Consider the following 27,580-nt stretch of genomic DNA (forward strand, 5'->3'; position numbering starts at 1 on the left):
GCATACATATCACAGACCCAGGGCCGGCTCTAGGCATGTGCAGCTGGTGCCCCCACGCCGGGCTCGGTGCCCTGAGGCGAATTCCAATATGCCGAAGACATTTTGCTGGATTTGTCGCCGTAGGGCATAGCACTGGAGACAGCCTAAGAGAGGTACTCCAAACCACAATCACGGAGCTTGGCCTAGACGTCAATAACTGCCAAGTTCAGGGTTTTGATAACGGGTCAAACGTGAAAGGCTCGAAGCAAGGGGTGCAAGCCCATATTTTAAACACTCGCGCGACATGGCACCAACTTCTCCCAAATCTATGTCGTTTTTCGGTATGGTTCAGAGGATCTAAACATTGTTCGTACATTCAACAAAAAGATGGGCTATATTGTGAAAGAACGTCTCTTCCCTAACTGTGAAACAGTTGTCTGACACACGCAGGGAAAGTCAAAGCTAGCAGATTTCAAGCAACAAGCAACAGAAATGATTGACAGGAGTTGAAGGGCAGCAACAGAAATGCGCTTATATGACCTGGCGCAAACTACAGACGACCCAAAAACTAGGAAGTGAAGTGGATTCCTTAATTCCATGTCATCTAGAGGAGTTCCTGCTGAGTTTGTTGACTTGGCACAATCTGCTTCGCACCTGTGAATGCCTTCAGGTAACGTGCACATAAGTGTAGTAAAACAACATAGTAAAAATTTTGTCTTTTTTTTTTTTTTTGCTGCAGAGAATTTGATGTTTTATGGCACAAACGTAGCTTTGGCTGTGATCCTGTTCTTTTCTTTTGCCCTTCCATTATTTTGACATTAGTCTCCGCATCGGTTCACAGCACCGGGCTCCGCGCTTGAATTGAGACGGGCCTGCACAGTACACATATATCACCAGACAGCCCTGCTCCTGTACTTTCTAGTTACGACCAAAGTATTCAATTAAGGAAATCTTAAACAACAAAAAAAACTAGCAAAATTCCTCATTGAAAATATTAAACCCAGAGGAGAAATTAAAAGTAACGCTGCTCCATGGCAGCTTTCAAGAACCACATACACAGCAGATCATGCCTTTTGGGGTGGACAATAACTTATTTATTGTTTCGTATCTCCAGAACAAAAAAAAAATGACACAAAAACAAGCGCAAGATAATGCACGCAGTCTAACGCAGGAACGACTGCTTATTGATGTAGTACCGCTCGATAAACAGGGACTGAGATTTGTGTTCAAGTTGAGCCAACTCTTGAACTGCAGGAGCCATCTGCTTGGTGTGTGTTTCGTACATACTCCCTGCAGTGAAACAGAGCAATCAATAAACCGGTTCTAGCAGACACCTATATTTAAGAGTCTGGTACCCATTTGCTGTCTCTTCTGTCCGTATGCAACTTTCCCGTCAAATTCGTCGGCAGGAATGTGGAGGTCTGGCTCGACTTGCTGGATCGTCACGTTCAGATGATCCTCGATGTCGGACAGGTACTGAAAATGTGGAGGCAGTGGTGAACGCTTGTTGTTAGAAGGGGGCCGACACGATGAAGATTTAGCTACAAGACAGACCTGCGGTTCGTTGTACCAGATGCAGCAGCCGCCGCGCTCGGTGAGGTTGGTGTTGAAACAGTTGCGGCCTTTGCTCGAGCAATTGGAGTGGTACCAGACCTTTGAAAAGGTAAACGACACTTGCTCTAGTAGTGTGACGTAGACCGGGTTTTAGCTACGTTCACAGGTCTGTTGGCAACCATGGTAGTATGCTGAAGTTGTGCTTGTGGTAGTCTTGAACTACTCTTTGCTAGACGCTTTGGGATTTGGCGGAGGAACGGACGCAGTGAAAACCACAAAGAAAAGATTGGCGCTATGGTGTGAAACAAGTGGACAGAAATTTCACTAGAGAACAGTAATTTTTGTGGTTAGTTGTTTTTTTTCTTTTTCCCCTTTAGGATTTTAGGCTAGGACGCGCTATTTAGCGTTGTCTGCCCGCTACAAAGGGTACAGCCACCAGATTCATCATCATCGTCATCATCATCATGTGCCATATGCAATACATTAAAGGAGAACCGATGTGATTTTTTTTTTTTTTTTTTTGCTGCAGCGTGTTCTGCAACGAATAAAATTAGCTCCTGCAAAGGAACGCCTCCCGCAGCATGCGCGAGGCCTCTGTTCCGCATGGCTTTCCAGTCGTGGAAAATTCGTATTTGAGAATGAGAGACCGTTCGTGATGGAGCCCGTTTCCGTGGCACGTGATGCAGACCGGCGCGGCTCAAGTGGGTATAAGCAGCGCGTGAGCTGAGAAGAAACAAACAAAGAAAGGAAGGCACAGGGAATTTCCAATGCCACACAAGGATCATGTCTGCCGTCTGCATTCTCGGATGGTTCTCGTAAGTTTGATTGCGCTGCGACAATACACCGCACAGCAAAAATATTTTGCGCAGTGACCCCCAATGGACAGCTTCACAGGTGAAACAGGGTTTCGGGACACGTTAAATGTCACCTCATTGCTCCTTTAAGAGCCAAATTCAGACCCCCGCCCAGATCAGGAAAATGCGAGCTTCTCGTGAAGAACAATTTAGCTATGGTTATGCCAACATCCGTGATCTGTGCCAGTTGGCCGACCAAAGGCCGAAGAAAGGCCGACCAAGGGCCGAGCAACCAAGACCTGCTTGCTACTCGACGTGACACGTAGCATTCCCTCCAACTGAAAGCTTTTTTTCTTTTTTGCAACTGTTGCCATGCAAACCAACGGGCTTCGGCTGCATACCAGTCGTTCAATGCTACAAGCTTCTTGCGTTTGAAATTGGCTATGTGAAGCAGACAACGTCGCGCAGAGAGAGAGAGAGAGGCATCAAGAAGGCCTTTCTCTAGGTGGTGTTGCCTCTGCCGACAACATGGAAGTCTGCGCAGAAGGATATGTCTAAGGGGTTTATCGAATCAAGGATATTTTATTACAGTTCCCGCGTAACTGCTCCTGTGTGTATCTCTGCACAGCTACCAACACCTCAGCAGCCTTTTCCTTTTGCACTACTATTTACCTTTTCTGGAACTGCTGCTGCTAGTGATATGGCCAGCCCCATTCTGTAAAAGGAACATGCACACAGTGCCACTGAGGTACAGTACCGCACAAATAAGTTCCGTTACCGTTCTGCTCTTCCGACTCGACCAATCCTATGGACATAGTTTGACTTTTCATCAGGAAGCGTCACATTAATCACTGGAAGAGGCAGACGACTTAATCTTAATCGTGGGTCATGTTTGTGGCTATAATGGGGCGCTACAAAAAAACAAAAAACAAAGCAAAAAGTTGCTTACCGAATGGTACACCAGAGATATCGATACCTCGAGCTGCGACATCCGTGCAAATTAAGAATTTCACCTCTCCTCTCTGCGATAAACATAGATATCAATTCTGATTCTGGTATGATTAAACGAGCAAATGATTTCTGGTACAATCTTCACCTCATCTGGTGGTAAGACTGAAAGTCTGTGGTCTGTACAGTGTTTACAGTTATACTCCAGGGAATTTAAGGAAATGTGACTATGGGAGACACAGTATACTAAGTAAGTACAGTAAGTAAGTATACTATATCAACTACATGCTGTGTGACAGACCCCGCAGTGCTTGAGAGAGGCTTGTGTGATTTGAGTTCATTTACCTTGAACATTTCCAAATTTCCCTTCCTCTCTTGAGGCTTACGATCTCCATGGAGACAGACGCAGGAGAAAGGGTTGTTCCTGTTTCTGGGCCCTAAGGTAGACAAAGTTGGGCATGGTGGTAAAAGCAGTCTGATTTCAGCAACAAAAGAATTGTACCTCCTCCCTGTTGGATCATGTACTTTTCCAAGTTATCACAGTCCAATTTTGTTCGACAGAAAATGATCCCCTGATCCATCTTCTGCTTCTGAATGGCTCGTATCGTGTATTCCCCTTTAAGGAGTTTAACGGCTTCGGAGTAGGTTTCTGGAAAGAAAAATAAACAAGTAAATACTACAGTTCGTGGCCCTACATCGCAAGAGAACAAGGATCATGAGTGATGCTACACTGGATGGATTATTAAATTAATTTAATTGATATGCCCTCCACAAAATAATTAATTTTGCAAACTAGAGGCTTCCTCAATATGCGCTCAAGTCTCAGCACACAGCACACCACATCTAACGTCTTTTACGACGTGTCTAAGTATCGTGTACCCCCTGGCTGAGTTTGCACTTTGATGAGTTCAGTGTTCAGGGGTTTCCAGGTTTCACCTCAAGCGACCATAATGCAAATCGTGGAGTAAAAAATCAGGTTTAATTTTACCAAATTTAACCCTAAAACACAAGGGCCCATATTTGTCTTTACTGAGAGATAAAACTTTGAAAGTACCGTATTCACTCACGTATAAGACGCACATTTTCTGCCCAAAAACATTGCGCCATTGAGGTGGTGTGTGGAATATGCGGAGGAAAATTGGAACCTAACACTTAAAGGGGTTGTGAAACCACTTTCAAACTTGCGAAAAAATTACGTAAAAAAACGTTATGCTTTTGCGATCCCGCGTTATGAAGCTACTGCACTCCGAAGGTCGCATGGTGGGCGAACTCCTCTGTTGAACTCTTTACCTCCTCGCCTATTTCTGGAGTGACATCTTACAGTGGAGAAAGTTTTCAGTTTCCATGACGACGCATGCGGTTGCAAACGGAGCCCGCCACCGCAGAATTGTATTGATTACCGTTATTGTATTATTGTTATTATTATTATTTATTGTTATTATTATTATTGTTATTTACTGTTATTGTTATTATTATTGTATTGATTACCGTTATCATGACCTTCGGGTACTTCGGGCAAGCATGCACAGCTAAAACGTCACTCCCCGTCTGTCTGCCGACGCCTCTCAACGCTGTTCGGCACCACCATCGGCGATGGGTCGAAAATATCGCACTGCTAAAACCCCCCAACTGTTAAAGAACCGTTCAAACGAGGAATGTGGGACTTTGCATGTCAAATCCATAGACTACAAAGTATTAAATGGAGCTATACATTTAGTGGGTCGCATGTTGTTTTCTCGACCCCCTTTAAGGTACACTTAACTCCTTTTTCATACCGATATATCCGTGGCGATCTTCCCGGAATCCAATGTCGCGATTCTCCCACGTCACTTCGTCTTTTCCGTGCCATCGAGTGTGGGCGGAATACTCCTCGATGTCCGTCGCATTTGTCGTTCACCACTCTGGCACCAGTTGCTCCATCTCGTCGACTGTGCGATAACGAGCGGCCGCGCGAGCGCAATACACCTGCCGGCACTGCGCGAGACGATCCGGCTGTGCTACTAAAGTCGGGGTGCGTTTAATGCGCGAGCGCATCCAATATGCGAGTAAATACGGTAATAGCTTATGAAGGATCAGATAAGATAAGATAAGGAAGGATAAGATAAGAAACACACCGGGCGTGTTCGCTCCTGGTCGAATACCATCTGCCTGATGAACGCCATCAGTCTAGAAGAAACGAAGGGAAATGTGTAGAATGTACAAGAAATGCAGTCAATCAACTGATAGCGGCTAACATTACCGTAACGTGCCGGCTAAGGCTCATCCACGACGAGTCTTTTCTAGGGTCTACGATGCAAACCTAAAAAACATTGGAGAGTGTGCATTGGCGGTAACAAGAAAGCTACTGTGCTTGTGTTGCGAAAAAGCTTACAACATGATGAACAGTTTCAGGGACACTGTCCTCTCCTTTCAAGTCGACCCAGGTTGGAAAATGCATCAGCCGCTCCTGCACAAAGGTGTAAAATGTTGTCTTTAAACGTTCTTACCGTAACTTCAAGAATTGGAAGTAAGAGTAGCTTGATGTGGTCGATTAATTTTGTACTACTAGTAATGCTTACGGCTAATTTCTTGACTTCAAACGAATGCAATGTTGCGGAGCACACCACCATCTGGGATGGAGAAAAAAAAAGCTTGCTGAGTGTACAACCAAACAGCTTGGAGCTGTACTCATGTCACTAAAACGTTCTTGTACAGAGGATGACAGAGCATTTTACGTTCATTCATAACGAAGGCACACATAACACACAAGAAATTCCTTCAGTGCACTAATTTTCTGTTCTAAACAGATATATACGCATGTAATACAAACGGCTGTCGAGGGAATAAGCCCTCACAAATGCCACGATTACTTGAACGATTAATGTACTCCCATAGTTAATACTATCTGCGTAATAGAAAGGGCCCCTAAAAGTTGGTACCTTTTTCCTCCATATATTTAATGCACAAAGATCAGTATTCAAACATGGTCACTTAATGAATGCACCCCTTCTGGGTAAAAAAAAAAAGGGTGTGTGTGTAAAATGTGTCTAATGATGTGGTTTTTGCTCCTTGGCATCCTTTGCAATTTTTTATGCTGCATCTAGTCATGCATTACCACATGAGCACTACAGGATTTGAATGTCAAACGTGTAAAGGGGGGTCTCGAAAGTGCACTGTGTCATTCCCCCGAAACAAAACAGGTACAATGAAGTCAAACAATGGTTTGCACCTGTAAACGCTTCCCATCCGCGGTAATCTGCGGAATTTGCTTGTGTATCCTGTTGATCAGGTCACCATTGCCTTGGTTTAGGAGGCCATCCTAAAAATTATGAACACATTTAAACCATGCGCACAGACTTCTAAAAGTACCCCACACTAAGTAAATGAGCAACGACACTCACAGCTTCATCCAGCACAAAGAATCGCACCTGAGAGAGAGTAAGGCAATGTATTGTCCCACGTATTTATGTACTAGACACACCCATACTTAATATTACCTGCGTGAGACTAACTTCACCCGTCGAAATGAGGTCTTCCAGGCGACCTGGTGTGCCCACCACAATGTCCACCTGTAAGAGATATTGAATGACGACATTAAGTGTATTACTCATCTAGCTGACCGTAGTGCTCTGCCACCAAACTTAATTATCGTGAAAGAAATGTTGCATAACAATGCAAAAACATCCTGAAATCCATGAGCAGTGCAGTGCAACCTTGAAGGCTCAGCCCAATCTAATGGTGTGACGTAAATCGTGCCTGTGTGACACAGCATGCGGAGCAGCCACGAGGTCCCATTTTCCAGACGCTTAAAATTTCTGCACTGTGGACACTGCATCAGGGTGTCTAAGAAACTGCAGCCATCAAATTCCCCGACTTTTCTAGGTCTTCACTGACTATATTTCACTACATGTTCCCTTTAATTTGCACATACAGTCAAACTCCTTTACAGCGAACACCTTTTTAACGAAAATTACACGAAAACTACAGCAAATTTTTTTGCGGTCCCGCTGGAGCCCTATAGGTCCAATAATGGACATCCTTTTTAACGAAAATGCCTTTACTGCGAATTTTTTTTGCTGTCCCCTGAGTTTCGTTGTAAAGGAGTTTGACTGTATACCCTAATCGAATAACTTACCCCACTTCTCAGCATTTCCACTTGTTCTTTTGCAGCAACTCCACCAATAACTAACAGCTCCCTAGAGTGGGCAATCAGATTGGAGGCAAGAGCAGTCATTTGTCATTTCTGCAAGATTGCTTTTTTTTTTTAAAATTCACATCCATTACCTTACTACTGGATCTTTCAGGTGCTTCTTGAAGCTGGTGATGCATTTCAATGTCTGGATAAAAAATAGACATTTACATTATATGTTTCAATTAAATGCTCAAACTAAATGTTATAGTTAGGGCCTGACTTTTTCGGGTTCTATTTTTGGCCGAATTCGGGGGGTAAATATCGGGTGATATTTTTCATTTGAAAATTCGGGTGTATTCGGGTTAAATCCTGTTACGGCATATTCTGTCGTCAGGAATTCGGGTGTATTCGGGTGATTTTTTTTTGTTTAATAAAAATTTGTCTTAACATGGAACTAATGTTTAGCAACGTTATCAAACTTTATTTTAATGGACGCTTATGAGTGTGCCACGCGACCCGTATGTTTTCAGGTAGATTCGGGTTAAACCCGAATTTTACGGATTTCGTTCGGGGGGTAAATATCGGGCGGATACGGGTTTAACCCTAAAAAGTTAGGCCCTAGTTATAGTCAAGTCTACTTGCGGGCTGGCAAACAAAAAAGCAACCCGCGCCATTTTTATTGACGGAACTATTCTCTCGAGTAGGTTTTTACGACACATGTTAGTCCTATCTGCCCTCTTACATCCTGCGAACGTAAGACATTTTTACTGAGCAGTGTTGCTTACGATAAGTTAATCTCCACAACTCCTGTGAGACCTTCACTAAGCGATCGACAGACAGTAAATTTCCGTATAAGAAGCTTACCTGCTCAGCTAGCTCCCTGGAAGGCTAGAAGAGAATTTTAAAATGTCAATCAACTGAAGCTTATTAGCTGTGACATTAATAGAGTACAAGTCACGCCAAAGTTGTGGGTTTACCCGCAGCACTAACCTCTATGATGATGGCCTGTGGAGCATTCTTAACATTCTTCGGTGCTCCAACAGATGTGCCTGGAAACAGGACAGGGCCATAGCATGAACGCGGGAAGATTTAAGTGGAGTTGTCGTTGACATGGACGGAGCTGGGAGGGGACGTATCATTTATTGTTGTACATGTCGTCCAAGCGCTAACATGTACAGCATATTGTAAAGCAACCATTCCCTATGCACTACCAGCTAGGAATATTTAGTGTTTATGTGATCCCATTCTGCTTTAAAAACCTAGATTTAATTTTTTTTATTGATCTGTTTAACATACTGTTGATCCCTACTGGGGCTCAACTAGGAGAGGGAATAAAGGAAAGAAAACATGCATATTTACAAGGCATGGCAATGTGCCAAGGCACTCTAAAATCCAATGACACTGTTACATTCAATCATAGCAGCAAGTACAAAGTTCCATCCGTTTCCAACTGTTTCGGGAAAGGAACGCTTAAAACAGCCTATTTGTGCACTTACGGGTCTGACCATTTTTGACTTATCACGCTGTAAAGATTAAGTAACTATCCTGGAAATAAAACATTTATTAAATAAAACAACATAGGGCCTGGGACTTTATGCACAAAAATCATATCCAAATCCATATCCAAAATATGCATGCAAATATGCAGCGTGAGTCATCTAAATGTGCACAAAATATGCACAAATGTTATGATGCCAGGATGTTGCTCAGTGCATACCTTGGAGCTGTATAAATACACAAACCATCTAAAAAAACATTCTACGAATGAAAATACACATTCTTTATTGGCAGTTGGCAGTTCATGCGTGCACACACTGGCATCCATCGTTGCGGGTGCAAAAATGTGCGCTATGTCGCTCGATGTTATTCCTACGAATTAGCTTGCTAGCTAGCCATGCCACCTGGAGACAGCTCCTCGTTGCCTTCGAGAACGGCGCTCACAGAATGTGATTAGTTTGATTTCCTTATTTTTATCAAACACAACTTGAACTCGCTGACTAGTTGTCGAGCATTGTGTTTTAGATGTTGGTACTGGGTGCCAGTGGTTCTTGTCGAATACACTGACTGCGAAGCATGAAGTAGCCTAAAAGCAGCATAATAGCTTAGATGCATAGGCGCGGTAGATTCGTAGTGCGTAGGTTAGAACATGGGTTTTGGGCCAATGACCTCTGTTCTGAAGTAACATGAGCAGTGGCAAAACAAAGGGAATGGCAAACACTGAAAAAACGTTCGAGTAGCGCCGAAATATGCCATAATATGCAACAGTCACACTATACGAGGATGATGAAGAAATATGTCAAAATATGCAATTATATATGAAACTACACGAAACATTGTAGAATTGCGATTGGTAACGAGTGGAGAAACGTTAGGATATCCGTTAGAACACATTTAAAAAAACATGCATTTTGCATGAAATCCCAGGCCCTATTTATTAATAAATTTGGGTGCTAGCTGTAAAGCAAGCAGTTTTAACTTGAAGCATTTTGTTACTTAGGAATTCATATGTCAAGTGACTATCATATTATGACTTCCCCCCCCCCCCCCCCCCCCCCCCCGGGTACAACTGCACCTTCAACAGTGTCCGCATTTTCCCCAAACATCGAACCAAAACAGAGAGCCTACTTGACGACACACACGTACATGCACAAATAAGGAAAAAAAAAAGAAAAGAAAAAGGGTTAAACAAACCTGTAACGGTGGAGTCAAGCATACATTCCTTGGGTGTCTCGCAGACCGCTATGTAGTCACCCTGGAAGTGTACAGGTGAACATAGCGTGCAATCGACAAGACTGATTAGAGCCGTACCGGTGGAGGATGCTTGAAAGGCGAAGCTCCAAAGTTGAATGACATCTCTGCATTCTGTAATAGATCCAAACTTCTGCTTCTTACTATTTGTAATTTTGAGAGCTACTTAATTTCATTCCCTGATGAAACCAGACTATCTTATCTACCGTATTTACTCGCATATTGGATGCGTTCGCGCACCCAACTTGAGCGCCGAAATTCTGGTGCTTTTGCGTTTCCCACACATTAAATGCATCCCAACTTTAGCTCATATCGGGCAGTTAATGAGAAGGAGCACCTGGCACCAGAGTGATGAACGACTAATGCGACGGACATCGCGGAGTATTTAGTCCACGCTTGATAGAACGGAAGACGAATTGACGTGGAAGAATCGCAACGTTCAATTCTGGAGAGATCGTTACGGATATCGCGGAAAATCCCGACGTTCTGAGGTAGCGCCAGTCCCGCTCCGACAGGTACACGCGCAGAATAGGGCCGCAGTTTAACGTGCTCGTCGCCAGTGCGCAGCTTTTGAAGCAGAATTTTTTTACAACGGAGGAAAGGTCTAACATCGGGCCGTGTCCTGGCAAAATATAACTGAAATAAAAAAGGTGCATTTTCGAGAAACGGATGCATAAAATCCTTGTTTTTTCTTCTTCGAAATATGCCTAGATGTCTGCCTGTGTTGTATTAAAATTTGAGTAAACTGATAACAAATATAGCAATGAGGGACATCTACATCCAGAGAAATCACGCGTTGAAGTTGGAACAAAGCTGTGCGAGAGAGCGAGAGATTTTTTTATATCACAGAGCGTTGGACCTGAGCGCCAAAATTTGCACTTGGCCTGCTGGCCCGGATGCGTACTAAAGCATAAAACATTTTCACAAGAATATCTTTTAAAACTCATGAGATACTCGTGTGCAAAAACGGCAAAAGTGAAACACTGGAATTCAAGGCCGGATTTTCTAGATTTTTTTTTTGCATAAAAACTATTTGGCAGAAATCATTTGTTTTACCACTCTTTATCATCATATATGATGAGCTACTAAATAGAAAAATATAATGAAAATCCAGGAGGTCGATGGGACCTGCGTGATCTGACGTGAAATCGGCAAGAAGCATCACCGTGCACAGGGCCGTCTCAAGGCAAGTGCGGGGCCCCGTCCTGTGAACCAATATGCAGGGCCCATTGCAAAAATAATGAAAGCAAAAAAACAATAAAAATAAACAAATAAAGAACAGCATCCTGATCAGAGTCGCGTTTCCATCACAAAACACCAAATCATCAGCAACAAAACAACAAAAATGATTCAGCAGTACAACAAAATTTTGACTACGTTGATACTATACCACACTTTTGTGTGCTCTACTTGATACCCTATTTTATACTCATTCATATGAGTACAAAAATGTAGATTAAAATACTATATAAATAAATATAATACACAAATAGAGCATTAGATAGACAGTTACAAACTTAGAGAACTTTTTTTCTTTCTTTCTGGCAAACTCTGAAATACACAGTAGTTCAAAAGCTTACTAGTAACTTGTACAACTGGCTGTGAAAATACAGCTGCAACTGCAGCATAGCTTTTGAAATCACCATTGCCGATAGAAATTTTTGCATGCCCTCAAAATTGACTGATTTTGCAGTCTGCAAAAATTAGAGGCTCAAGGGCTTTAATGGGTTTGCAGTATATCATTTAACGTGTCTAGCATCACAAAGATAAGTGAAGCAAATGATAATGTAAGTTACCTTCAGAACAACAGCAGGAAAGAAAGGGCATCGCCTGAGATTCTGAGCAATCTGGAAAGCATCGCCCAGGTCCACTCCTTGTCATGAAAGAGATGAAAAAAGTCACATAGTTTCCTTGGGTTGGGTTGGGTTGGGTTGGTTAGGTTGGTCTGATCCTGTGATTCGTGAAACCATTTTTGACCCTGTCCCACAATTTGGCAATTCTACTGATTAGTTGATCGCTGTTACAAAAAAAAGAGGAGAGAGAGTAAAACTTTTTTTCATCAAGGCTGTGAAAAAGACCAACACAATCTGACAATGATCTATGTTTAGTGTCCTCAACCATTCCGGAGGCTCAAAGAAAGAACTTCCTCCCACAACCACCTAACAAACACACACGGTGTTGCGTGCGAGAGATGCGTTGCTAGAAACAATGTGCTACTAGCAGAGGTATTGCCAGAGGTATTATGCTGAGTAAACATGCACCTACCATTTTTAGAGTACTTGACGATATTGTTGTCTAGGTCCAAGTAACATCCAATCACGTCGTGCATGCCGAAGGGCTAGAAAGGTAAAACATTTATGGGTATGTCAACTAATTCATACTCGTTGTTGCAGGCACGTACCTCGCCGTATTCATCAAACTGTCTCCCAAATGATTTTTTTCCTGTCCCACCAAAACCATAACCCCGACTGTCAGTTCCTGTAGCAAAAAGCACATTGCGTTACACAGTTTGTAGAAAAAGAAAAATTTGTACTTACAATACTTATTTGTGTATTTTGTGTATTTGCCACACATGTATATTGTCTATAATACAAAATTGCGTTCTATAATAAATGCATTGTTTTTGTGTAACGCCACTCCCCTCTACAATGCCTTCTTGGCCCTGAGGGTACGTAAATAAATACAATACAATACACAATAGTCAATACAATAATCGAGCAATTAATTAGAACACAATCAACAGCAATGATATTTCAAACGTATGTGTGTGTATGTATGAACTCGCATGGCATTAAATTCGCCCGCACAAATTGCTCATAAATATCAATCCATGTGAAAGTTGAATTTTAGTAAAGAGAACATTTGTGTGCATTATAAATTCACGTGCATTTTGTTCATGGTTTTCTTGGTTCCTCGCCGTACAGTCTGAACATGATTAAAGTTGTTTTCCCTTGAACAGGAAACGCACTGAATTCAGACAATGTGAATTATAGGTTCCAATTAGCAAATCTCAGCTAATGCATGCTGAACTTTGGTTTCAACTACACAAGGTAGCAAAAACAGTATTAAGTACAGTATGGATGTGTTACTGTCGTTTATATGTTTCATTATGAGGTGTGATCAGAGCTGTGAAGTACTATACCTAACAACTTATAGAGAAATTCATTACTGTATCTAAGTACTTTCACAAATCAGCAACTGTAGCTAGAAGTTAAATTACATTTTGCAAGTAACTTGTACTCCATCAACAGTTACTTTCCACTGTGTTTCTACCATGTTAGCTGTTCTACTGTTGCTCATATTTTCATTTTCCTTGAAGCTGCTGGTTTTGCATGAATTTTAACATTGATTGAAAACGTAATATACTCCAATAACGTGTGAACCCCACAGGTGGACACTCCTCTCGTTTACTCAACAATGTTAACCTTTAACGTATGTTCTCATAAATTTAATTTCTAATTATCTGTATGTAACACCTTAAGGTTGAGGTTTAACATGAGTGTTAGACATACTTTCTGCTCTGTGTTCCGTTCGACTCTGCTTTCCACATTCGAAGTGTTCACATAGCCATTCGTGTACGTCACGTAGCCTGTTATCTCGATTGTGAACTTCTGCCGTGAAAAACTGTATACGTGTGATTACTTTGTAGAGAGTGAGAAGAAGAACAGTCTCTGTTCGAAATATTGGCGGCTTCTGTCCTGAGGCAACTCCCTTCCTACATCTCTACCTTTTCGCTGGATTTCTACCCATCTACTTTGTAGGAGGGTTTGTAATGTGTGGCCACTTTAAACGCAGGCCCCCTGAAGTAACTCAAGAGTAGCTTTATTACACTTGACAGGTAACTGTAACTGAGCTACATTTTAGTTTCAGTAACTTTTCCTGTAACTTAATATTTTCTAGGTCACGTGACTCCAATTATATTTTTTGAGTAACCTGCAGAGCTCTGGGTGTGAAGCACCAATTTGCTCGCTTCATCCACAAAACAATAACAGCGCGTCCACTCTTTTCTTGTCCAGAAAAGTGCTTGTTTGCTATTGGCAGGAACAACCAATCACATTACCTAAATCAAGAGCGGCCGCCAGAGTTGACCACCCCACACGGCACAGTCCCTCATCTGTGACCTTAGCTTCGTAGTAGTATTTCCCTGAAGGAACGTAATAACTTTTCGGTGACACAGAACTACATTTATGAGCACTGCACCGAAGATAAACGCTGGTCAATAAATATCAGCATAATCAATCAGCATAATAAACAATAATAATAATAATAATAAATAATAGCATAATCGCTAACAAAGTGAGTACCAGTAGTGCAGGAAAATGTGATACTGTAGTTCTGAGCTATGTTTTTTTGTTCATTTTTTGTTAATCGCTAACAAAATGAGTACCAGTAGTGCAGAAAAATGTGATACTGTTGTTCCGAGCCGCGTTCTTTTGTTCATTTTTTTGTTCATCGCTAACAAAATGAGTACCAGTAGTGCAGAAAAATGTGATACTGTTGTTCCGAGCCGCGTTCTTTTGTTCATTTTTTTGTTCATCGCTAACAAAATGAGTACCAGTAGTGCAGAAAAATGTGATACTGTAGTTCCGAGCCACGTTTTTTTTGTTCATTTGCTGGGCAACAAGCATTTCGCTTTCGTTCACTGCACGTTTACTAATTTCTGTAGCATTGTACAGGATTTTGTATCTGTGTTTCTGAGAAATTACTTACGTTTTCACCTTTGGGTACTGTGTACCCATGTATTTAAAGAATTTGCATACGGTATGTGCTAACAGGCGCTACCGACTGCGGATGGTTCAGGTACCACGTCAGGCTTCGCCTTTTGTACCTGAACCACATTTCTATCTGAAGATCGACCAAAAGCCAGGAGACATGATGGAGAAATAAGACGTACACTGGCTTAATATACAATGAGAACAAACTTTACTGTAAAGATCATCATGAGACGGAAAACAAATGATAAGCTATCTGGGGGCTGTTTTTTGTATCTTAGTTATTCCCTTCTAACCCACAGGAAGAAGCTCCCTGCAGCTATTGAGGCTAAGGCTGTTGAGTACTGGAAGTTGAAGGCATGTCCTGTTTTTAGTACCTACATGTGCTACTAGCTCTGTGCGATGGTTATATCGGTACGCTATCTGTTGTCGGTGTGCCTTGAGTCGGGTTGCCTCCTTTCTTCCGGTTTCTCTTACATAGCACATGTTACATTCTTCACATTGCAGCTTGTATACAGCGCCTGACTGATTCATGTAGGGCACAGAGTCCTTGCGGTGGCATAGTGTACGGATGTGGCGTCTCCCTGTGTCTTACAAGGGAATAACGAAGATATATACAGTGATGGCCACTAACTACTTCTACAGTAGTTTAACTATAAGTACTAACTACTTTGCGATGGAGTAGTTTAACTACTAGTTCAACTACTTTTCAGGGGAGGTAGTTAAAACTACTTATTTAACTACTGCAATGTATTTTAACTATATCCATAACTACTTAACGTTGTCCATCAACACCAATTCCATTCTATATTGTTCTTGGACACCTAAAAATATGAATCACGAGCAGCGATAAAAGTGAAGATTTAGTACACGTGCGCGGCACAATTGCTCTGCACCTCCGTTCTCATCAAACAAGTAGCTCGAGGTAAAAGTCGGAAGCACAATCGTGCCGTAAAGCTTGCAGCAAAATCGGAGGTAGTTGGCGCCTGCAGTGACCTAACTACTGTAGTTAACTACTCGAAATAGTAGTTTAACTAGTAGTTGCCACTACATTTCTGCAAGTAGTTGATAACTACTTTTTAACTACAATCAGGTAGTTTAACTACATGTAGTTAACTACTAGCCATCACTGGATATATATATAAAAAAGAAAAAAGAAAAGAAACGGAACCCGGATTGGCGTTGAAACGTTACAGTCAACTTTATTCTTATGAGAGAACTGATGTTCTGAGGCTGGAACAACATAGAAGGGACAAATACATACAAAGCCTCAAATGGCTTACAGCTGGCTAACCTTTTCAGTGACTTTCACCTTTCATCGTGTATTCTTATGCTTGTCTCATTTGTTCACATTTCAGTATCCAGAAATAAATTAAATAACAATGAAAAGAACCTTTGAAAATATATCGCTGAAATTGCCTCAGGAGTATATCAACGCAAGAAGACAGAAAACTTTTAATTTTCTTACCCCTATTTTGTACACCCTTAGTGCAGCGGCAGCCATGCCATGCTTTGTGGTCCCGACTCTGAGTCGTCAAACCGTCCGGGCTGACGGCTACATAAACAGAAAAAGATTTCTAGTTACACACGCATTATGCAACGACTCCATTTTTTCCCTACCCAGTGCCTCTCCTCTGTCGAAGAAACTCATTGTCCAATTTTTTGCTGAAACGTCAATTCATTTGAGTGAGATGTGACGGGACATTGTGAAAATTTGTGGACAACATAAAAAAAAGATCGCATTCGCAAAAAGAGCTTACATGTCGTTGTTGCAGCAGCTGCTTTGCCGCCTCTTTTGTTTTTTCCTGTTTGTTCGTCTTTGAGGGTCTCCCACACAATTTGTAAGATAGGAAGACAAAATGCTCCTGTCTTTCCACTACCCGTCTCGGCCGCCTACGATGCATGACGAGAGTTTTTCCATCTTAAACGTCATTTACATTCTTCATCGTATAAAGAATATAGTATTTAGCTTTCTGACGTGCTATAAAAGCGTCTCATTCACAGTTAACCTATGCACCTGCGAACTTACCATCAGTACATCACCACCACCCAAAATTAGAGGCACAGCCTCCGCTTGGACATCGGTTGGGAGCCTGCGTAATAAAATGCAAAATATTACGCTAGCTTCTACCCTACATCGCTTTTGTTTGTAAGCTTACAGTATTTATGAATAAGCTAAATATACACATACGTCCATTCCATGTCTTCAACCGCTTGCGCGATTTCTGGCAGTACTCCCATTTCTATAGATGACAGAATAAATGTAAGATTGCATTTGATTGCAAATTTGATTCCACTGAATTTTATTATACGAAAAAATGAAAGAGCTAGTTTTGTGCTGCTCCTGGGCCCGCTTGCACCTATTGCACTCGGTGTGGGCACTGAGTGCAATAGGCTTGATTGAAACACTCGCTGAGTGTTGCACTCAAAGAGCTTCGTGAAAGCGGGCCACAGATATAGTCGTGCGCCAGCACGAGAGTAAAAGTACCATCAATGTTGAAAATTGTTAAGGGTTTGGGTATGTGAAGAGAGAAGCGCCTTACTGAAAGCTCACCTTCAAAAGCAGTCATGCTTAAACAACAGTCAAGACAAACAAGATGTCCTGTCAATAATCAACTCGGTACACTGGGTACACCGCTACTACCGCTACCGGTACACACCGAAACACCTAAACGCCCGAAAATGTTAATGACGACGACGATTGTGAGGGCTGAGGGTAACACATGAGCTCATGAGCGCCAGCAATCAACAGCAGCACGAAATGCAGAAGTACAAAGCCCACAAAGCCACAGCGTTCACAATATTGACAAAGTTATCAGGAAAACAAAAGATATTTTAAAATTTACTGTCTACTTTTCAACTGTCGGGAGAGATGTTGCCAATGATGTGGACGGCGTAGCCAAGCGACCACGCGTAGCTGCCGTAGGCATATGATAGCAGACGATCTTGGACAGATGTAACCATTTCGACATAGCAACCCTGTGTAGTTAATATCTTGATTTTGGGGTGTGATGTGTAATTTCTGTTTCGCCGGCAAGGAAACAAGATTGTTATGACTGAATAACTTAAAATGCTGTAAAGATACTCCGTTCCCGCCCTAGTATTTCAGGAGTCCCTCACATCCCTACATCCGTACGGCAGCTGTCTCGTTCAGCAGCAAAAGAAAGGTGAGTCATCTACGCAGCAAGAAGCGTCAGTATTTCTGTTCGCCTGCAACTTCAATTGCAGAAACGTCTGCTAGCTTAATGGAAGGACGTAGTTCTATCATCTTTTGCCGTTTATAAAGCAGTTGCTGCTTCTGTTCACTACCAGCTGTTTTGTGTCGGTGGATGTATTTCGCATAAATTTTTTGCCCTGTCTTGCCTTGAAGACACTTGTCTGTTTTGACAACGCTTATCGCCGTTATCGTCGGTCAAAAGGAAACGGCTTAGGGAGCCACGCATCTACAGACAGATTTTTGACACAGAGAATGTGATGTAGTAGGGTGTGTGTGTGATTGAAGCGTACCCGTTTTGAGAACATGTTAATTTTGCTGTTCCAGAATGCCTATTTTGTACTGTGTGGTTGCACGAGGGGGTACCGTCCTCTCTAGGTACGCCAGTTGCGCGGGAAATTTCGCAGAAGTCACGGAACAGATACTGCAAAGAGTGTCAGCAGACACACCAAAGTTAACGTACACACATGGGAGGTAAGATGCGACGCACAGCAGGTACGAACGAACTTGTTGCATCACCATGCTTTACATTTCAGCTATTTGTTCCACTACATTCTGAAAGATGGAATCATCTACTTGTGCATCACAGACGATGCAAGTTGATGTTGTTGTTCAACACACTCATTTCTCTTCCAATTCTTACTTTCTCCAGACTCTGTTTTAATCTTAATCGTCGTCTTCTTTAGGAGTTTGACAGGGCAAAGGCGTTTCACTTTCTGTCACAAATTCAGACGAGGCAAGTAGTCACTGTAGTAGCCTCGGTCAGTTTCAGAACTGCTCTTTGCTGACTGGCGTCATCCTCTTAGGTTCCAAGTAAGCTATGGAAGACAGGCCCATTCAGCACTTGCCTACGCGATGAACAGCGAGTTCTCCAGGGTACTGGCAAATGAAATGGTAACTTGTTACCTGCTGACCGAAATTGCTTTCACTTATTTGCGGATCGTGCTTTAAGAAACACTATTCCGAGAAGCAAGATCGGGATGCCGTCCAGGGTGTTCAGGAAGAAATTGACGAGCTCAAGGACATCATGGTGAAAAACATAGGTAATAAACTGCGTACGTCACCTACGCTCTTCTCGACCGACGTCTTTCCATCCTTCTAGATTCTGTTGCGGCCAGGGGAGAAAGGCTAGAACTGCTGGTCAATAAAGCCGATAACCTTTCAACAATGGTAGTTTCTGAGGCTGCTGTTTTGCATCAACAGTGACTAACGTTGATCCCGATTTCCTTCTCTCCCGCAGTCTGTGTCGTTCCGCAAGGCAAGCCGGAATCTCCATAGGTCGATGCTGCTTAAGAATATCAAACTGGCCATTATCATCACTATTGTTGTTATTGTAAGTTCCTTGTAATCAGCATCTGTTATGTTTGTCCAAACTGTCCGAGAAAGAAATGAAGTGCTTTCACATAACCGATTGGGCAGAGCCCAAACTGTACTAAATTAGTAGTTATTTACTTGGAAACTAAACTGCAGAAACCTCTTCAAACAACTTAGGGAAAAGGTCCGCGTCAACACCACCTAGGTGGCGTATGCGTCGTGGTCTGCCACGGCCAATTCTCGTTGTTTACGCAGAAACCTATAATGGGAAACGTTGAGAATTTGAAGGAAGTGCACATCATGGGTATAGTAACGTTGTTACTTTGAAATTCAAGTAATTTTAAATTAAGCATTTTTATCAAAATATGTTTTAGCAAACCTAAATAATTCATCGAGTGAAGCAACAAGGTTTTTTTCACTGTACAGTTGCTGGTACGTAACCATAAAAAAAAAAAAAAATATTCTGTGCTGTCAAAAAGAAATGTGCATTTCACTTCAGTCATAAAATTCTTGAAGAATTTTGTTTGCGTGGCAATTTGTAGAAATCAAGTTTATATATTATTTTCCCTAATTTTTGAGCACTGATAAGAGATATTGTTTCTATTTGTCTTTGTTAGTACCTCTACCCTAATTTCTGAGAACTGACAAGGTACATTTTTTATCTGCCAGATTGTTCTGTACATCATAGTATCTTCAGCATGCGGAGGCCTGGCATGGCCAAACTGTGTCTGAAAGGAGAGGACTTTGAACAAGCCCTATTTCCACGGGAGAACAGGAGAGACCAAGAATGTGTGCATGTTTTTTTTCGTGCCTGCTGCCTTTTTGTTATATCTTACGCCTTTTCTTATCTATCTTGCAGTTGACTAGGAAATCACGTTTCAGTGTAAAGTGTATGCATATTTTTCATGCTCTAATGGAAGGAGGCACTGCAGTCAGAGAGTGAGAAATTATGTAATATTCCTATTGTCCATGTACATAGCTCACTTGCTCTTCTTTGTTAGAATTTTAAGTATTTTCTACGACTTGTAACAGCTCGGTTTAAGTGTCACAAATACTCTGTACATACAAAAAAAAGTCTCGATTTAGTTTGTAGCATGTGCACAACAAAAATAAAGTTTACAAAAAAAAAATTTATTTTAAAAAAAATCCGCACTCTAACACCTCTCAAAAACCTTATAAAGGTCGGACAAGTTTGCTATTTGCAAAATGCAGGAATTGTCCGTAAATTCAGACGGCAGCCTCAGGTGGGCCTTCGTGGCGGGATACAGAACGTGTTCCGTAACCCACTTCCAGCTCTTCTCCGGACTTTCCTCCGCAGTCCGGTCTTTGTAGTGGGGCATCGCGTAGAAATCTGCCGTCTCGCGGCAGAACGTGTCGAAGCATTCGCGTTCCGTTTCCCAGTCCACCTCGGTCGCGAGCCGCAGGAGATACATCGGAAGACCTTCCATGGGCGGGGTGTGGTTATCAAGAATGACGGGCAACGTGAGAATCTGGCCGGATTCGTCGATCTCCAGGGAGAAGTAGTCGTTGAGCATTTCGGCTTTTGTCTTCAGGAAGTCCACGACGTGATTGGCCAGGTCTTCCTTCGGCCCATCTTCCTCGGTCCATCCGCTCTCTTCGGAGTCCAGGGCCAGCATGACCAGATCGTGTATCGGCGCCGGCTCGCTCAGCCGCATGGCTGCAAAATTTCCGAAGTCTTTTAGTGCAAGTTGGTAAAATAACTCTCTGGATATTTGTCTCGTATTTATGATGTACAAGTTCGTCAGGTGCTGAACGAGGGCGAATTTCTGGTTTACGACTCCGACAAAGGTGTGGTTCTGCAACAGTTCGCGAAGTCCGGCACTGCTCCGTCTCTCGACGGCTTCCGCAAGTTCGCTGACGCTCTTGAGGCGAAGGTTACGCCGTGCTTCGGCGGCACCGGACTCCTGACTGCTCCGCTTTGGTGTTCCGACAAAACCGTCTAGTTTCTGCGCCTGCGAGTCCGTCCGAACGAGATGGCGTTCGCTCACCCGTCCCCCGTCGGACTTTCTCGTCACCTGCTCGGCGCTCTTGCCGACGGAGAGCTGTGGCAGACGGCTCTGAGTCAGGTACGTCCTGGACGTGTTGCAAGATAAGAGCGTCGCATCCACTGCCTTTTGTATTGCGTCGAGGATGAGGTCCTCGTGGAGAAAGTGGACCTCTTGCTTCGTCGGGTGTACGTTGACGTCTATGTTGTTTGGATGGATCTCCAGCGAGAAGTACATCCACGGATGCGCGTTTTTAGGCAGGTACGTGGCGTAGATGGATTCGACTGCCTTCCGTAACGCTGCACTCTCAACGAGCCTGTGGTTTATGAATAGGAGCATCGTACATTTCTTGTACGAACAGTTGGCGTTCGATACGTAGCCCTTGAGGGAAAATTTCAGGTCCTCGTTTTTGCATTCGACGGGCAGAAGTTCTCTCCTAACATTGGTGCCGTACGTTGCGGAAATGTTCTGCAGAGTGTCCCACTCTGAGCTGGTTCTGACATCAGGTGTCCGTTCTCCGTCCTTCGTTAAAACAAACTGGATGCCGGCGTTATGTACTGCGTACCGTGTGAACATATCGAGAACTCGCTTGTGTTCATCGTTTGGTTTATTGAACGCGTTCCTTCGCGTAGGAACATTATAAAACAAATCTTCTACGCAAATTATGGTGCCTCTGGTACCAGCGCATAGTTTGGGTGGTCCCGTGGGCTTTCCGTTCGTGTAGGTGACTTGGTAAGCTCCCTGAGCACCTTCAGTCATGGTTGTTATGGTTACGTGCGCTACGTAGCTTATACTTGCTAGGGCTTCCCCGCGGAAACCGTACGTCGATATTGTGGTTAAATCTTCAAATTTCACGAGTTTGCTCGTGGTGAATCGCTCGCAGACGATGTCGAGGTCTTCTTTCCTGATTCCGCAGCCGTTGTCTTTGATCACCAGCTTCTTGAGTCCGCCTGCTTTAACAGTGACTTCAATGCTGGTCGCCTTGGCATCGATGGAGTTTTCGAGCATTTCTTTCAGGGCGTTGGCAGGACGTTGAATAACTTCTCCGGCAGCGATGCGGTTGGTTACCGATTCGTCTAAACGTCGTATCGGTGCAGGGGTTGCCATGGTTGGTTCCTTGACGCGCGAGTAACAAGCTCTCAACGTAATTACCAACGCTCCGACACTGTAAGCCTCACATACGCCTTGAAAACAAGAGTGCTTGCTGTAGCAACAAATGCATTCAAGCTGCTGAGAAATGCCGCCATCTCTCGCTTTAAAACTAGGCCAGTCAGTCGAACCCATAGTTTCGCATTAATATTTTCTGCCATTATCTGTATGTACCAAGAAATTTAGAAAAAAAATTAAAAAGATCTTAACAATAATGTTTCTGTTACGTTAATTACAAGCAGACAAGGAAGCTGTTTGCTGTCTTGAAAATACGAAATTTGCGCTAGAAGGAATTCGCTGTAACTGAACGGAGTTATCATGGCGTCTGCCACACGGCAGTGCTGCGGAGAAACTCAGAAAGAACAGTATATTTAAGTCCAGAATAAGGCATTTCTGCCCTGAAGTCGGGAATATTTTAGTTCAATATAGTACAGTTCGGAACAACCTTTCATTGCATTTTTCCATTCGGCCTTTTTTGTTTAAATGCTTGTCAGTCCATGATCATGCCCGAGGTCTGCCCGATAGAAACAATTCAAGACATCGAAGATGTCATCAACGCTCAAACGGAGCTGAGAGTGCCCTCGTATCGTAACGAAGTCGTCGCTCGTGTCGTGAGGAATAAACCAAAAGAAGCGGTATTTGGTGACAGCTTCCTACCAGGCACGTGTAGAGAGCTCACACTTGCAGACGACATGCTCATTATAATGCACGTATTGCAGGAACACACGCAGTTTACGTTAAAACGTGGGGATGTGCTCACAACAGTTCAGACAGCGAATACATGGCTGGGCAATTGGCTGCCAGTGGGTACACCATAGTCGGTAAGCATTCTTCCAAATACGGGGAACGGTTCCTGCGCAACACCTATTTCTGTGGGCAACAAATAAGCTAAAGTTATGGGAACACGTTCAGGCGACATCGTGGCAGTTGTCAAGTGTTATTGCCCGTACGAACAGATGTAGCGCAAACTCCACGCCACGTTAAAAAGGTGACGATGCTACTTTACGATTTAACGAATAAAGTTAAGGCAGAAAACATCTATTTTTCAAAATCTCACCATCACAAGGTTGCAACAAGATCGTAGACAGTATAGAAACAGCTGTAAGCTTTATCCCGTAAATCATCCTGTATGTTTTAGACATGATTTGGGTGAACTGGGCAGCTTTTGCACATACGTTGCGGTAAACCATTTATCCAGATTGACAAATCTAGATCCAATTGCCCGACAGGAATGATGCTGGTCAACCTGTCCAAATTCTTATGCAGACGACGCAAAAAAGGCGGACCTCTGGCTGCTAAACAGCTGCACGGTGAAGAACCCTGCCGAAGACCATTTCAGGCACGAGATAGAACAGGGGCATAAGGAAGGGAAGAAAGTCGTCGTTGCTGGCTGCGTTTCTCAAGCAACACCGCACGTCAATTACTTGAAAGGTCTCAGTATTATTGGAGTGCAACAGACAGACAGGGTGGTTGAAGTTGTCGAAGAAACCTTGAAAGGTAACAAGATTGCCACTATTTATTGGATAGTGTAATGGGAATGAAAGCCCGTTTGCAATTTATCAGGGAACTCGGTCAGACTTCTCGGAACAAAGAAGAGTGGGAAACGGAAAGCTGGAGGCGCCGACCTCACCCTGCCCAAGATCAGGCGGAATCCGCTCATCGAAATTATTGCTATCAACACTGGGTGAGTACTCTCAACTGTAACTGGCATTCATACTTGTAGTATTTCTGTCTCTCTACCAAATCAAAGCTGAAAGCACGAGCTAAAGAAGTTTGAAAAACAGGGAGACTTATTGACGGAGGTTTCGTTATATTTCGTTGTAATATTTCGGGATCCTGTATACCCACACTCTGCAACAAATGAGATGAACAGGGTACAAACTACTGGATGCCGACTAGTGAATGACAATAATATTGATAGAATTGATAGAAATAATAGATAGATGGATAGAAATTGCAATAAGACTCCCATGTACAAAATGCTATGCACACGGAAGAAGGATTCCATTTATCTTTTTTTATAAGGTGCCTGAATCACTGCACCTACTGCAAAACAAAGCATGCCAGAGGAGATCTTGGAAGTTATCCAATTCCAGAGCTTGTTGATAGGGCCAGGCAAGCATTTCAAGGTACAGAAACCTATACGAGAGGAATTTGTTCATTCACAAATACCGGGTGATTTTTTTTCTATTCGTTACATAATTTTTATTAAAAAACTAGCAGAGCAAAATAGATGCCGTTCCAGCAGGTGGGTTATACGGCCAGGCAGACATCCTGTACAACAGCATGTGACGACTAATTGGACGACTAAACCTAAACATTAATTAATAATTTAATTAATGAATTTTAGCTAATTAGTCGCCCAGAAGTTGCAAACGCTGTCCTACAGGATGTTCGCATGGCTGTATTACTCACCCGCAAAGACGGCATCTATATCGCTCTGCTAGTTTTTTTTAAAATAAAAATTCTGTAACAAATAAAGAAAAACACCCTGTAAAACAACAGTGGTTCATACCATTTTTATCCCACACAACTCAGAGGGCGTACGAGAAATCTGGCTTACATCCGAAGACACCGGTGCGTACGGCCGCGACATCGGGGTGACATTGCCAGATCTGCTTCGGGAAATGGTTACCGTCATACCGCAAGGGTGCATGCTTCGGCTTGGCATGACAAATCCTCCCTACATCTTGGATCACCTCGAGGTAACGACTGGTCGCTGTGCTCCAGAATAGTTAGTAACTCGAGTTCCCGCATTAATAACTTCCAGGAAATGGCGGAGATTTTGAGTCATCCTCGGGTGTACTCTTTCCTGCACATCCCAGTGCAGTCCGGAAGCGATCCCGTCCTTTCCGAAATGAAGCGGGAGTACACCGTAGCGGAATTCAGACATGTCGTAGATTACCTTCGACAGAGGTTAAGTAGCAGTTCTCGAATTTTTGTAGTTTAGCTCTGTGGGTTATTACTAGGGCCCGGAAATTTAGGCACCAAAACGACGGAAATAGGCTTGCATTTAGGCCCCCAAAGATTCCAAAATTGACAATGAAGAGCAACAATAGGCACGTAAATCTGGTACGCTCTTTGGCTTTCTTGGTGTTTCGATCAGAAGGTTCGATCCAGGAAAGCTTGGTCCTTTAAGGCAACAGTACCATACAAGCCTTGATGTCTGGTACGTACATGAATGCTGAGGCAGCCAGGAAACATGCTTCTGTTGAATGCTACTTTCAGTTTTCCGCCCTTGAAGATGTTGAAAGGCCCAGGGAGGCCAAACCTTTGGATCAAACGTACGCAAAAAACAAACAAAAGGCGCAAACACGCAGTGACGAAAAGCAAAATGCAGCACGAGCCTGCAAGAAATACTCGAACTTATACACCCCTAAAAAAAGCCTCTTATGGTGTCTAAAAATGTTTAAAAAAAGGCTACAACTCAATAGAGTCGATAAAAAGGCAAGCAAGCCCAAAAATGTCACATTTAGGCGTTTCTAGGCATTTATAGGCAAATGCCTAAAAATCTGGGCCCTAGTTATTACTTTACTTCTCTTTTCCTCCTTTCAACTTACTGTTTACAACACTTACAGGGTGCCCGGAATCACAATAGCTACGGACATTATTTGCGGCTTCCCTACAGAGACGGAAGAGGTGACTCTCATGCGCCCAGTTTATTGCTCAACTTTAATGTTGCGCATGTTTCAGGATTTTGACAACACCATGAAACTCGTGGATGAGTACAGATTCCCGTCGCTCTTCATCAACCAATTTTATCCGCGGCCCGGGACGATTGCTGCGAGCATGAAACGGATTCCCACGCATACTGTGAGCACTCTTCGTTTCTAGTGACGTGAACAGACAGCAGATTATGGGTAGACGACGTCAGCGGAAATGCCTGCCGAGGAACTGCTTGCGGGCGTCCGGGAAACTCGGTATTCACGTACAAAGAGCAAGCAGCAGAGCAAGAAGCAGGCAACTATTGACCAGTTTTTTGTTTGTTTTTTTCAGAAATAAACCTGCGTGAGTGCAACGCATGTAAAAAAAATAAAGATCAGCGTTTTGTGGCACAGATTCGTTATTTCGAAAACACCGATAATTAGGATTTTTTTGCGGTCCCTTGAAATCCGAATTAACGAGGTTTTACTGCAGTCGATTGAAGCTATGTCGTCAAACAAAGACGCAGTAAATTTGCAAAACAAAAAAACAAACCACTTGTCAGAGATATTAGTGCTCTGTCTGTTAAAGTTCTGCAAAATGGCCTCACATAAAGACTATGCGTACGAGAAGTGTGCTTAACAATTTTTATTGCTCGCGGATCAGTGTCCCGTTGGAACAGTATTAAGTTGGTCAATAAAAGATGACTGTAATGAACCTCCAGTGCTCTATTACTCGAGAGAAATTGATCCAAAGCTTCGCCCTATTGTATGTGTGAAATGTTAAGAGCACTGGAGTATTTGAGGGGTGCCCCCTACTGAATGGTGCAAGAATTGCACACTTTTTCAGGTGAAAGCGAGGACGAAGCGGCTCACAGAACTATTTCAGTCTTACCGCCCTTACGACCACAAGATCGGAGAAGCACAGACCGTGCTTGTCACGGAGGTGGCACACGACAGAAAACACCTCGTGGGACACAACAAATACTACGAACAGGTGAGGCACTCTCTCCCGACTTTGTCACGAATGCTCACAAAGTTGCATCTTCTCCTAGGTTTTACTGCCACTGGAAGATGACTTTATGGGCAGCGCGGTGGATGTCAGAATATCCGGCGCCGGAAAACATTACATGCACTGCGAGGTCATACGATTGGCGGATTCGATGGATGCAGCTCTCCCAAGGCCTCTGCCTCCTGGACAGGTTTCTGGAGTGAAAGAGGAAGCTCCAGCGAAAGCAAATGGCGCAAGTTGCAGAAATTACTCCGCATCTGTTTGTGCGGAGAGGTGGATGTTGGTGATTGCAGTCGCCGTGCTCGCACTTTTGGTAAAGTTTGCCTTGCAGACAGATAAAGGTGGTTTGTTCATGTATTCCTGTTGTGGAAACTAAGAAACTCGTGGCTCTACTGGGA

General features: G+C 43.1%; 4 protein-coding genes across 4 annotated transcripts; 2 read left to right on the top strand and 2 right to left on the bottom strand.

The window, feature by feature from the left end:
* Positions 1–1,050: 1,050 nt before the first annotated feature.
* On the bottom strand, positions 1,051–17,577 carry LOC135398885 (ATP-dependent RNA helicase DDX1-like). The gene is made up of 31 exons (XM_064630420.1): positions 17,401–17,577; positions 17,038–17,089; positions 16,876–16,939; positions 16,607–16,739; positions 16,467–16,511; positions 16,315–16,401; positions 14,195–14,278; positions 12,536–12,612; positions 12,400–12,472; positions 11,931–12,007; positions 10,195–10,248; positions 10,078–10,138; positions 8,377–8,435; positions 8,251–8,274; positions 7,539–7,591; positions 7,390–7,450; positions 6,752–6,823; positions 6,656–6,682; positions 6,484–6,573; positions 5,834–5,884; positions 5,647–5,721; positions 5,515–5,574; positions 5,390–5,441; positions 3,778–3,924; positions 3,621–3,712; positions 3,277–3,349; positions 3,106–3,178; positions 3,000–3,042; positions 1,534–1,632; positions 1,335–1,455; positions 1,051–1,269 (listed from the first exon to the last, which is right to left on the bottom strand). The coding sequence occupies exons 1-31, from the start codon at positions 17,414–17,416 to the stop codon at positions 1,142–1,144; spliced, it is 2,223 nt and encodes a 740-aa protein (XP_064486490.1). The 5' UTR covers positions 17,417–17,577; the 3' UTR covers positions 1,051–1,141.
* A 221-nt stretch (positions 17,578–17,798) lies between these two features.
* On the top strand, positions 17,799–20,532 carry LOC135398888 (vesicle-associated membrane protein 7-like). Its single transcript, XM_064630423.1, has 9 exons — positions 17,799–18,013; positions 18,388–18,534; positions 18,597–18,654; positions 18,747–18,796; positions 18,867–18,954; positions 19,013–19,103; positions 19,163–19,230; positions 19,301–19,393; positions 20,044–20,532. The coding sequence occupies exons 2-9, from the start codon at positions 18,389–18,391 to the stop codon at positions 20,104–20,106; spliced, it is 657 nt and encodes a 218-aa protein (XP_064486493.1). The 5' UTR covers positions 17,799–18,013; position 18,388; the 3' UTR covers positions 20,107–20,532.
* LOC135398886 (DNA mismatch repair protein Mlh1-like) lies at positions 20,307–22,654 on the bottom strand. The gene has a single exon (XM_064630421.1). It carries the CDS (start codon positions 22,485–22,487, stop codon positions 20,529–20,531), a length of 1,959 nt encoding a protein of 652 aa, XP_064486491.1. The 5' UTR covers positions 22,488–22,654; the 3' UTR covers positions 20,307–20,528.
* A 166-nt stretch (positions 22,655–22,820) lies between these two features.
* On the top strand, positions 22,821–27,580 carry LOC135398887 (threonylcarbamoyladenosine tRNA methylthiotransferase-like). Its single transcript, XM_064630422.1, has 11 exons — positions 22,821–23,189; positions 23,249–23,350; positions 23,796–24,026; positions 24,093–24,213; positions 24,555–24,658; positions 25,068–25,234; positions 25,300–25,445; positions 26,108–26,168; positions 26,223–26,342; positions 27,021–27,167; positions 27,226–27,580. The coding sequence occupies exons 1-11, from the start codon at positions 23,027–23,029 to the stop codon at positions 27,556–27,558; spliced, it is 1,695 nt and encodes a 564-aa protein (XP_064486492.1). The 5' UTR covers positions 22,821–23,026; the 3' UTR covers positions 27,559–27,580.

This window comes from Ornithodoros turicata, chromosome 6 (genome assembly GCF_037126465.1).
Source record: "Ornithodoros turicata isolate Travis chromosome 6, ASM3712646v1, whole genome shotgun sequence".
Lineage (NCBI taxonomy): Eukaryota > Metazoa > Arthropoda > Arachnida > Ixodida > Argasidae > Ornithodoros > Ornithodoros turicata.

Coding starts and splice junctions, on each gene's coding strand:
- LOC135398885 (XM_064630420.1), bottom strand. Junction 10,139..10,194: donor CTTTCAAGCATCCTCCACCG/GTACGGCTCTAA, acceptor GTACACTTCCAG/GGTGACTACATAGCGGTCTG. Junction 7,592..8,250: donor CCAGGGAGCTAGCTGAGCAG/GTAAGCTTCTTA, acceptor TTTTTTATCCAG/ACATTGAAATGCATCACCAG.
- LOC135398888 (XM_064630423.1), top strand. CDS start 18,389: ATGCCTATTTTGTACTGTGTGGTTGCACGAGGGGGTACCGTCCTCTCT. Junction 18,535..18,596: donor TTAACGTACACACATGGGAG/GTAAGATGCGAC, acceptor TTTACATTTCAG/CTATTTGTTCCACTACATTC. Junction 19,394..20,043: donor TCATCACTATTGTTGTTATT/GTAAGTTCCTTG, acceptor TTTATCTGCCAG/ATTGTTCTGTACATCATAGT.
- LOC135398886 (XM_064630421.1), bottom strand. CDS start 22,487: ATGGCAACCCCTGCACCGATACGACGTTTAGACGAATCGGTAACCAAC.
- LOC135398887 (XM_064630422.1), top strand. CDS start 23,027: ATGATCATGCCCGAGGTCTGCCCGATAGAAACAATTCAAGACATCGAA. Junction 23,190..23,248: donor TGGTGACAGCTTCCTACCAG/GCACGTGTAGAG, acceptor CACGTATTGCAG/GAACACACGCAGTTTACGTT. Junction 24,027..24,092: donor TGTCGAAGAAACCTTGAAAG/GTAACAAGATTG, acceptor GCAATTTATCAG/GGAACTCGGTCAGACTTCTC.